The sequence below is a fragment of the Macaca mulatta genome, chromosome 13 (assembly GCF_049350105.2).
Source record: "Macaca mulatta isolate MMU2019108-1 chromosome 13, T2T-MMU8v2.0, whole genome shotgun sequence".
Classification (NCBI taxonomy): Eukaryota; Metazoa; Chordata; class Mammalia; order Primates; family Cercopithecidae; genus Macaca; species Macaca mulatta.
Genome location: NC_133418.1, coordinates 45544619 through 45556127, shown reverse-complemented (window position 1 = coordinate 45556127; position 11509 = coordinate 45544619). Strand labels below are relative to the sequence as shown.

General features: G+C 40.2%; 1 protein-coding gene across 2 annotated transcripts; it reads right to left on the bottom strand.

Annotated features, from left to right (window-relative positions):
• Positions 1–3067: 3067 nt before the first annotated feature.
• Positions 3068–6086, bottom strand: REG1B (regenerating family member 1 beta). 2 transcript variants are annotated; one of them, XM_015112722.2, is made up of 6 exons: positions 6013–6086; positions 5605–5714; positions 4884–5002; positions 4439–4576; positions 3534–3645; positions 3068–3325 (listed from the first exon to the last, which is right to left on the bottom strand). In XM_015112722.2, exons 2-6 carry the CDS (start codon positions 5666–5668, stop codon positions 3258–3260), a joined length of 501 nt encoding a protein of 166 aa, XP_014968208.1. In that variant the 5' UTR covers positions 5669–5714; positions 6013–6086; the 3' UTR covers positions 3068–3257.
• Between the last annotated feature and the right edge of the window lie 5423 nt (positions 6087–11509).

The following is an 11509-nucleotide window of genomic DNA, read 5'->3' as shown; positions in this document are numbered from 1 at the left end:
GGTGGTGACAAAATCCCTCAGCATTTGCTTGTCTGTAAAGGACTTTATTTCTCCTTTGCTTATGAAGCTTAGTTTGACTGGATATGAAATTATGGGTTGAAAATTCTTTTCTTCAAGAATGTTGCATACTGGCCCCCACTCTCTTCTGGTTCATAGGGTTTCTGCAGAAAGATCCTCTGTTCTTCTGATGGGCTTCCCTTTGTGAGTAACCTGGCCTTTCTCTCTGGCTGCCCTTAATATTTTTTCCTTCATTTCAACCTTGGTGAATCCAACAATTATGTGTCTTGGGATTGCTCTTCTTGAGGAATATCTTTGCCATCTTCTATTTTCTGAATTTGAATGCTGACCTCTCTGACTAGATTGGGAAATTTTTCCTGGATAATATCCTGAAGTATGTTTTCCAGTATGGCTCCATTCTCTCTGTCACTTTCAGGTACACCAATCAAACGTAGGTTTGATCTTTTCACATAGTCCCATATTTCTTGGAGGCTTTGTTCATTCATTTTCATTCTTTGTTCTATGTCTTCAAGCTTTACTTCATTAAGTTGATCTTCAATCTCTGATATCCTTTCTTCTGCTTGATTGATTCAGTTATTGATACTTGCATATACTTCATGAAGTTCTCGTCCTGTGTTTTTTAGCTCCATCAGGTCATTTATGTTCTTCTCTAAACTAGTTATTCTAGTTACCAGTTCCTGTAACCTTTTATTAAGGTTCTTAGCTTCCTTGCATTGGGTTAGAACATACTCCTTTAGCTCAGAGGAGTTTGTTATTACCCACCTTCTGAAATCTACTTCTGTCAATTCATTAGACTCATTGTCTATCCAGTTTTGTTTCCTTGCTGGTGAGGAGTTGTGGTCCTTTGGAGGAGAAGATGCTTTCTGGTTTTTGGAATTTTCATCCATTTCACACTGCTTTTTTCTCATCTTCATGGATTTATCTATCTTTGGTCTTTAATGTTGGTGACCTTTGGATGGTGATTTTCCTGGGTGTCCTTTTACTTGATATTGATGCTATTGCTTTCTGTTTGCTAGTTTTCCTTCTAAGAGTCAGGCCCCTCTTCTGCAGGTCTGCTGGAGTTTATTGGAGGTCCACTCCAGACACTGTTTGCCTGTATCTCACCAGCAGAGGCTGCAAAATAGCAAATATTGCTGCCTGTTCTTTCCTCTGGAAGCTTTGTCCCAGAGGGGCACCTGCCAGATGCCAGCTGGAGCTCTCCTGTATGAGGTGTCTGTTGACTCCTGCTGGGAAGTATCTCCCAGTCAGTAGGCACTGGAGTAAGAGACCTACTCGAGGAGGCAATCTGTCCCTTAGCAGAGCTTGAATGCTGCGCTGGGAGACCTGCTGCTCTCTTCAGAATCAACAGGTGAGAACAGTTAAGTCTGCTGAAGTTTGGCCCACAACCACCCCTTCCCCCAGGTGCTCTGTCCCAGGGAGATGGGATTTTTCTATAAGCCCCTGACTGCGGCTGCTGCCTTTCTTTCAGAGATGTCCTCCCCAGAGAGGAGGAATCCAAAGGGACAGTCTGGTTATAGCGGCTTTGTCACACTGCAGTGGATTCCACCTGTTTCAGGTATTTTAAGACATCTTCCTGAAGGATTAACTACTTTATTATTATAAAATGTTCCTTTTCTTCTCAAGTAATATTGTTTGCTTTAAAGTCAAATATGTCTGATATTAGTATTGTTGCAGGCAAAACAAGTCCCCCCAAAGATGGATTCTTCCCTATTTGGTGTCACAAAGACAATACTTGAAACAGAAAGTGAGTGTCAAGCACTGCAGGATTTATTTGATGGCCATGGAATTGAGAAGCAGGAACACGACTCACAAATTGGCTTCTCTGCTACTTAGGGGTAAAGGGGTTAAAATATAGTTCTTTCTAATGAAAGAACTGGGCATTAAAAACAAAGGGAGGAATATTCATGTCTTTTCTGGAAACAGGTTGTGAACTTCCTGGAATCAGAGTGCGCCTTCCTTTTTGTACCTTTATTGCTTCTTCTGGCCATTGTCATGGTGATTGTCAACTGTCATTGTGCTGGTATGAGTGTCATTTAGCATGGAAATGAGATAATAATGAACCCGATATTTTTCTGAGGTCCTTTGATGGTGATCTTGATTCTAACCAGTCTCAGCTGAACTGGTTATAAAGGAAACTTTTTACCACAGGCATTCTGTTTCTTAAAGATAAGCAGAGTTAGGATAGGGTAGAAATTCAGCAATCTCATATAGGCATTACACTGAGGAACAGTACAGAAACCAGTGTTCTTATAGTTTCTGTTTGCAAAATATGTTTATTTCCTTCCTTTTATTTTCAAATTATTTGTGTCTTAATCTAACTCATGTCTCTCATACATAGCACACAGTTGAATCGTGTTTTCATTGTTGTTACTTTAATCCAGGCTGACAATTTGTTTCCTTTGTTATCAAATCACATTTAACTCTATTATTGATATGATTGATGTTATGGCCTGAATTGTGTCCCTGCACAATTAATTTGTGAAAGTCCTAAGAGTAGTATTTCAGAATTTGACTTTATTGAGAGTTAGGATATTTAAAGAGACAATTAAGTATGCCTGTATATTTAATTTACATAATTGATCATTCACTTATTCATTCATCCAAGGAGTAGCATTTAACAAACTTTGCAGACTGGCCTCCAAAAATGTACCACTAATGCACTCAGGACTGTAGACCTGACAGTTCTCCTTAATTTATCACTTCAGTCCTGACTTCAAATTGCATAACCGAGAACAGATGTGTTCTCCTCAGACCCCAACTATGCGAATTCTTCTGGAATATCAAATACTCCAGTCAGACTGGATCAACAATTTAATTATTTGTGTAACTCACACTAGGTTCATGCTAACATGTGTTGTGGATGAAATCTTCATCTTTTTATCTTGTCATAAACAAGGCCACCACATGTTCATAAGCCCGACATACATAAAATGTGAGTGGGGTTTTAACAAGCGGATGGGCCGGGGCAAGCTCTGGAGTGTGACAATCATTCCCACCCCAACCACCCAAGCATGGGCTGTAGAAAGAGCAAATGCAGAAGACAGAACAATGGAGAAAAATATGTTTGTTTTTATTTTTCAGGGCTCTACAGACTGGGATGGGTAAAGGTACTGAAGATCAGCAATGCAAACTCATTAGGAAGGAGATGGTCTGAATGGAGTTGGAGAAATAGTCTAGTTTAATTTTTGACTTTGTAGTAATTGCAGGAGTGGTTCTAGACATCCATTTTTCAGCTGCCTCTAGTTTTTGAACTTGCAAACAAAGGAGAACTTCTTCTCACAAGATTCATCCTTCCATTTCTTGAATCCTATAGAATAATGAGAAGAGTCAGACAGAGAGGATCAGAAGGAGGGTAGCCCCTCCTCGATCTAGGACTCAGAACAAAAAACAAGAGGAAATATTCCTTTATTTTCCAGATAAAGAGCTCACCTTTCCTCTATCCCAGTTCCCATGTTCATCCCCAGAGAAAAACGGGAGGGAAATAACAACAGATGGATAGATTGTCTGCCTCTCACCTGAGCATGAAGTCAGGCTTGCACAGTAGCCAGCATTAGCACTGCTTGGGGCTCCAATGTCCCAGGATTTGTAGGAGACCAGGGACCCACTGCTCCAGTGCCAGCGGCGGTTCTAGGTGGAGAAGGGTCAGAACAGGGGCCATGGTCACTCAAAAATCAATAGAATAACCAGGCCTGTGTGCACACTCAGAAACAGGCCAAGATATAGCAGAAAGAATAATCATTGTTGTCACCATGAATGTCGTATTATTTCCTCTGCTTTTGCTCCTTCTCTGGAATGTCCAAATTCCTCCTCCTCTTCCAGCAAATAGTAAGTGTTCAGAGTTTGATACAGAGACCCATAAAAGCCCATTACAGAGAGTGGTTCTGATCTTTTTTCCTGAAGCTCAGAACTCTCATATACAACATAACATTGGCTGTAGAGTAGTTGTTGATATATTGTTTAGTTTAACACTTATAGTGTTAAACTAAACACTTACAGTGTTAAACTAAATAATATATCAACAACTACTGTACAGTTTTATACATTTGTATAAAATGTATAACAAATGCCAGCAGTAGATTTCTCCTCCACTACTCTTTTCCTATACAGTCTACAGAGGGACCTCTTCCAAGACAGACAATAGCAAAATAGGGAAGAAGTTGTACATAAAGATGCATTTCCAAAAGTTGACACAATGAGTGTGTGCATGAATTCCCAGGAGCCCAGAAAATTCAGCCTTCAGCTCATGTCTCTAACTACCTACACTGAACTTCACAACTCATACATTATAGGATCTATAAAGAGGTTTCTTTTGTTTAGAAAAACAAAAAGATAAAAGTTGGCGCTCGAGGTGCCAGACCTTAAACATCCCTCTTACCTCTCAAAAATGTTTATAAGGAGATAGAGGAGGCTGCAGACTGACCTTTTTGGGGTCATGGAGGCCAATCCAGACATTGCTGTCATCAGTGCTACTCTCCTTAATCAGTGAGGCCACGAAGGCACCCTCTGCCTCGGTGAGCACAGATACCAGGTTGCCTGAATTCATGTTCTGGCAGTAGAGCTGTAGGTGAAGAAAATGGAGCACTCAGTGGAGGAGGAAGGTGTGAAGGATCTACTGAGATCTTCCAGAGGATGTAACAGAAAAAGGACAGCACAGAAATGTCCCTGGTGACGCTGTCACTGACCACCAGTATCTCTGTGCTAGGAATGTGTTAAATAATGGGATAAAGTAGATTGGGAAGTTTTGGACCAGTGGTGGAATAGGGAAGGGATCAATCTTATCTCATTGCAGCCACAGAACACACTGCAAATTAGCAGCTGCCACTACCTTCATGAGCCTCCCTTCCCCTGCTGCTGTCCTCACTCACATCTGCATCAACCCAGGTCTCAGGGTCTTCATTAAAGTAGTAGCAGTAGGAGCGATAGGCATTGGTGCCTTCTGGGCAGCTGATTCGGGCATTAGGCAGCTCTGTCTGGGTCTCCTGGCCTGAGGGAAAAAAAGAGGTAATTAAGAAAGACTCTCAGGGCAAGGAAAAGGCTGGAAGGTGAATTAGGGGCTTTTCAGTTTCCGTTATAAGAACATACTGATACAGTGTGTACTGGAGTGACTCCTTACTTCTGCTCCCTGCATCCTATCTCTTTTTTTTTTTTCTAGTTTCCTCTGCTCAAGACAAGAGCTTGTAATGAATAGGCTAAAGAAATGTGTCCTCGTTTTCCCTTTTATTTCTGAGGCTCAGGCTTCTGCCTTTAAAGACCCAGTCTTCCACCTTTCTCAAGTTTCTCTTGATTTCCCTGTACATGTTTGCCTTAGCTCTCCATCCTATTAATGACTACATAAAAACATCCAACTGCCATCACATATAGATTCAATTAGATAAACTCAACCACAATGGTCACCTATAAGTGGTCTTATTAAATTCTGTCTCAAACTCATGAATGAAATGAGGATGTTTTTGAATGGGATGAGATCAGCCATAATGATCAACCTCTGATGTTGACTCTGCTTTTTTTCAAGTGAACCCTATGCATGAGGATGGAGGGAAGACTTCAGAGCTGGGGTTGTGGGAGGTCTGGGGGAAAAAATCTCACCTTGGCTCAGAGACAGGAACATCAGGCAGGAGATCAGCATGAAGCATGAGTTGGTCTGAGCCATGCTGAGCAGCAGTGAATCTCTTGCTTAAGGAGCAAATCAGCAATCTCTGTAGGAGAACACAGGGAAGAGGGTTTGAAGAAGAGAGCAGAGCCCCTATTATCTTTCTAACATCCTCTCCTCTTGGAATTCCTGTGACCAGGAAGGTCCACTGAGATAGCTACACTCGCAGATATTTCTCTTTTGGTTTGGGGATAACAGAGGCCAAATTACCCAAAATCAGCTTTGGTTTTGCTTAAGCTTCATTACTACCGGGATCTTTTATTCAGAAAATCACCCTGTATCTACCTCAAAATGAAGAGAAAATCCCATGTTAGACATGCTCTTCTCCTGTAATGCCCCCTTACCTGTTGGTAAGTGCCTTGTCCACTTGAGGTGGCTTGTCAGGTCAGACAGAGTAGGAGCTTTATATCAGGGTCTGAGAGAAAACCACATGATATAAACAGTGGGTGGAGCAAGGAGTAAGGGTCAGAAGGCCTACAAAGGGCACTAACAGTAAGAGATTCTGGCATCAGGAATAGCTTATTACTGGCACACATTAGGAGTGGTCACAAATGATATCAACTTACCATAAACAGGTTAGTAAACTGTCCAAGTTGATGTTGGGCTTTGTCCTTCCCCCACAGCATCCACGTGTCCAGTTCCCATGGCCTTTAGCCATCCTAGAAAGAGCAGAAGGGTAGATTTCTTTGTGCTATGTAAATATGGGATGATCCTTTCTTTGGTTTAGATGTGGGTAGGGGTAGGGGAAGAGTCAATTGAGTGCAAATGATTAAGCCCAATTAGCTGGTGGCTTTAAGTCATTTCTCCATTCCCTTTCAGGCTCAGGAAGCTCTCAAACCTACTTCAGAAGGCAAAGTGTATTAGTCCATTTTCACACTGCTATACTGCCAGAGACTGGGTAACTTAAAAAGGAAAGAGGTTTAATTGACTCACTGTTTAATTGACTCACAGACTTTCCTGAGGCTGAGGAGACCTCAGGAAACTTACAGTCATAGAGACGAAGGGGAAGTAAAGCATGTCTTACATGGTGGCAGGTGAGCAAGAGAGAGTGAAGAGGGAAGAACCCTTTATAAAACCATCAGATCTTGTGAGAATGGACTCACTATTGTGAGAACAGCATGGGGGAAACTACTCCTGTGATCCAATTGCCTCCCACTAGGTTCCTCCATCCACGCATGGGGATTATGAGGATTACAATTTGAGATGAGATTTGGGTGGGGACACAGAGCCACACCATATCACAAGGTTTAGTAGTTATGTAAATTTAAACCAGCATTTCCAGCAAGGTTTGAGTATAAGTAGCTAGCAGGCTACAGATGTTCTCAAAGTCCAAGCAGGTGGGAACTACAGGGAGGTGATGCCTAAGTAAGCTCAAAGTAGTGGAATATGAAGTTGTTGGTTTGAAGTCAATCATCTGTTGTTGTGAAGTTACAGATAGTGATGGAAATTAAACACTTACTGAAATTCCCATTAAAAATCCATTCAGATTCAGGGAGCAACAGCAAATCTGGAATTTAAAATTCAGTTGAAAAACTAACCAAAATGTTCACAGAAATAGAGATGGCTATATCAATCGGGATAAATGACTAAATAATATATTTTGAAATACTAACAGGAGTTAAATTAAATAAGTTAATATCTTTATATAAACATGAGCTCATTTCAAAAGCATATATAAACTTAAAAAGGATTTTAAAAGTCAGTTGCAAAAATTTACAAACTAATAATATTTATACGTGCTTTAAAGGGCTAATTCCTTTTTTTTTTTAATTAATTTATTATTATTGTACTTTAAGTTGTAGGGTACATGTGCATAACGTGCAGGTTTGTTACATATGTATACTTGTGCCATGTTGGTGTGCTGCACCCATCAACTCATCATTTACATCAGGTATAACTCCCAATGCAATCCCTCCCCCCTCCCCCCTACCCATGATAGGCCCCTGTGTGTGATGTTCCCCTTCCTGAGTCCAAGTGATCTCATTGTTCAGTTCCCACCTATGAGTGAGAACATGCGGTGTTTGGTTTTCTGTTCTTGTGATAGTTTGCTAAGAATGATGGTTTCCAACTGCATCCATGTCCCTACAAAGGACGCAAACTCATCCTTTTTGATGGCTGCATAGTATTCCATGGTGTATATGTGCCACATTTTCTTAATCCAATCTGTTGCTGATGGACATTTGGGTTGATTCCAAGTCTTTGCTATTGTGAATAGTGCTGCAATAAACATACGTGTGCATGTGTCTTTATAGCAGCATAATTTATAATCCTTTGGGTATATACCCAGTAATGGGATGGCTGGGTCATAAAGGGCTAATTCTTTATATTGTTTCTTTATCTATTCACATGTAGTTTAAAGTAAAATAAATCCATAATAAAACACTATACAAAAAATTTTCATACTTGTTAGAAATGCAAAATATTTGTTCCTCAGTTCTGCAAGAAAAAATCAGCATTCAAACAAAAAATTCTCTCAGTGAGGCAACTTTTACTTTCTGCAGAAAGGATGCCCCTCACAGATGGAACAATGGCAAAGGCATACACAGAATAAAGAGACACCAGAATATTTATTCCTTACGCATGAGGTCCCTATTGCTGTGTCCTGTCTCCATTGGCTAGAGTCAGACCTCACAATCTAAATTACAATCTGATTGGCTAATAATTTAAAACTTTTAAAAATAGGTACAAAAATAATAATTTTTCCAAATAAGGAAGGGGCATAGGCTGTGAACTGGGACATACCTATGAGCACATCCAACACAAATATCTTGGTGAAGGTACAAGGACATGGAATGTACTACGTGCCTGACGAGCATGTTTAATAGCTATATAAGAGAGATAGGGCTTAACAAAGTTATTAGCATAAAGCAAGGGGTCTTGAGGGAAGTTCATCTTTAAAATAAACTATTATTTCTAACACTTATGATTTATTCTTTAACAAGAAAGGAAACTTTGAAAAGGAAACATTTTACTGTCTACATTACTGTTTTCCTGGTGAATATATAACTTAATTTCTTTAAAATAATCATTTTAAACATAGATAACAGAGGTTAATATTGTTTAGTCTAACAGGTTCAAAAGTGTTTGTCAAACTATTCCAATTTATTTCAGCATTTTCTAAAAATAATTATGTTTTCTTAAAAACTTATAACCAGACAAAGATGTGAGGTTTTTTTTTCTGTAAGTAAGAATTTCAATCATATTATTCAGAGTTAGAAAGGGATGAAGAAGAGAGAAGTATAGTATGCTTGTTACCATGAGTTTATCTTGCCAAAATCAAACAAGCAATTATTATGATTGTTATGATTATTGTTATCATATTTTTGAGACAGGGTATCTCTTTGTCACCCAGGCTAGAGTGCAGTGGCTCAGTCATGGCTCACATCAGTCTTGAGCCCCTGGGCTCAACTGTTCGCCCGCCTCAGCCTCCTGAAGGTAGCTGGGAGTACAGGCGCACACCTCCATGCCAGGCTAATTTTTGTATTTTCAGAGGAGGCAGGGTTTTACTATGTTGCCCAGGCTGGTCTCAAACTCCTGGGCTCAAGCAATCTGCCTGCCTCAGCCTCCAAAAGTGCTGGCATTATAGGCAGGAGCCACTGTGTTGGGCCAATTTTTTTAAATTAACACAAAAAATTTTTTTGTGGTAATTTTTTAAATGAGAGTTTTTCTTTGCATCAAGAAGACTTCAAATAGACCATGACTTTTAAGGTACAAAAGATCCAATGCTTTCAAATACATAATAAAACACATTGTGGCTAGCCCGATATGAAAGCATTTTAAAACAAATAACAATTGACACAACCCTCATAAAATATTTATTGCCCCAATAGCTGTATGCCCATTTAGATAACTAACCGTTATTGCTCACATATGTAACTGACCAAATTCCACATGCCATGTAGTAAAATTGAGGACATTTACCGGCAGCCACTTTGGTTCCAAAGTGATGCCTTTATCAAGGAAGCCATATTTCCTAGTCCTTTAAGGTTTATCTCCTTGTCCTCAGGATTCTGAAGGTCCTATCCTCTGAACTAGTTTTACAAAGTTCTAAGAAGCTGATTTTAGGCCTTTCCTATCTATTTCCTCTGTTAGTCTTCACATAGGTGGAAAGGGGTAAACTGGACATCTAGTGTTTGTATATCCCCAAATGGGGGCAATGTCTTGATAAACCTCAATAAAGCTTAGAGAGTTTCGAGGCTATGGCTTATTTTTAGTGCTATTGGCCATGTTCTATCTGCTGTTCCCTGTTTTCCACCTTTTAACAGATTTGAGACTTATCATGGAGAGAGAATCTCTCTTTTGTTTAAATCTCTTGGCAGGCATGTGAATAACAGCCTGTCTGCAAACTTTAGACTGGAAAGGAAAGGAGTTGAAGGAGTACCAAATGCACCAAGGATTTTCCATGGTCTGCTGTACTGTGCAGATGTAAAGAAACTTCCTTATAAATTAGCCTCTTCTGCTTCACGGGAAAGCTTCAGTTTATGTAACACAAACTTTCATCACGTGCTCTCTATGCCAGGCACTATTCTAAATGCTTGACAAATAGGCACCCACTTAATCCACATGACAACTTTGTAATATGGGTACTACTAGGAAACATATATCACGTATGAAGAAACTGAAGGTAAGAGCAGAGCTGAGTAACTTCCCCAAGATCAAACAGTTTGTCTATATTGAAGCTAGATTCAAAGGCAAGAAGTTTTGCTTCGGGGTCATTTTCTTAGCTCAATGAAACCTGCTAGTTTCCTTCTCTTTATTTATTTCCATATTCAACCAGTCTAGCTCTCTGAGGCCTAATTTCAATTAGGCCCATTGATCATGGCCATGGCCAGAGGCCGCACAAGAAAAGCTCAAAAAAAAAAAAATACATTTAAGATATCAAGCACCCAATCCTACAAGTTAATTTGTCCTTTACACACGCTATCATCACAATCCTGTGTGTGTGTGTACGTGTTTTTAAGGAAATGGAAATTGTTCTTTAGAGTCCTCATTGTAAGGTTTTTGTATCCGTTCAAACCCCGAGAGCGCTCCAACAGACAACAGGAGACAGTGTGGAGCAACATGCTATTTTAATGAGCGCTTGGGTGCAGGATGGCAGAGGCCTAAAATGGCTTCAGCCCCAAGTGAGGACGGGTCAAAGGTTTTATAGTCTCCTGTAAACAGGAATTCTGACATAACTGGTACGTTTACCCAGATGGCCTCTTTCTCGATCCTCGGTGATCTTCAGGGGTATGTGTCTTCCAGCTGGCTCTCTTCCTGCTTCTGCTATCTTGCTGGCACACACTGCTGGTGCAAGTAGCCTTGTGCCTTGGGACTGGGCCTGAGAAGGGAGGAGTTATTCATCTCCTTAAGCTTTTAGGCCCTGGGGAGAATCTTACATTCCTGTCTGTTTGGTTATAGGAAAGGGAAAAAGGAGACTTTCTCAATAACTACTTCAGGCATGACATAGGGGTGGTGTGGTACCTTGGAAAAAAAAATTGAATTTTTGTGTATTCTTGAGAGATGGGTTACTATCCATAGTGTTGTTGTAGCAAGAGCTTCATCTGGATTGTCTGGCAGTTAACTGTAGTTTCAACAGGAGTTTTAATGGCTTTTGTTATCAGTGGGGTAACACAGGGGAGAAACAAGAGGAACCCAATGATGAAGATTACTGTCCTTACCAGCGTTTTAAATCCTCCTAAATTAGAGAACCACCCTTCTAGAAGGTTTGTTGGGTCCCATCCCTTCCAGCTCTGGACTGGTACATGGGCTACTTTTCTGATGTTTGAAGCAATGTCTAGACCACTTTTCCATTATTGTCTATGTTAAGACAGCAATTAGAGATATTAAACTTATCACAGA

Excerpts from the sequence above, each read along its gene's own strand:
- REG1B (XM_015112722.2), bottom strand. The coding sequence starts at position 5,668 with ATGGCTCAGACCAACTCATGCTTCATGCTGATCTCCTGCCTGATGTTC. Across the intron at positions 4,577-4,883 it reads AGACCTGGGTTGATGCAGAT|CTCTACTGCCAGAACATGAA; the intron begins GTGAGTGAGGAC and ends CTTCACCTACAG. Across the intron at positions 3,326-3,533 it reads AAGCCTGACTTCATGCTCAG|GATTCAAGAAATGGAAGGAT; the intron begins GTGAGAGGCAGA and ends ATTATTCTATAG.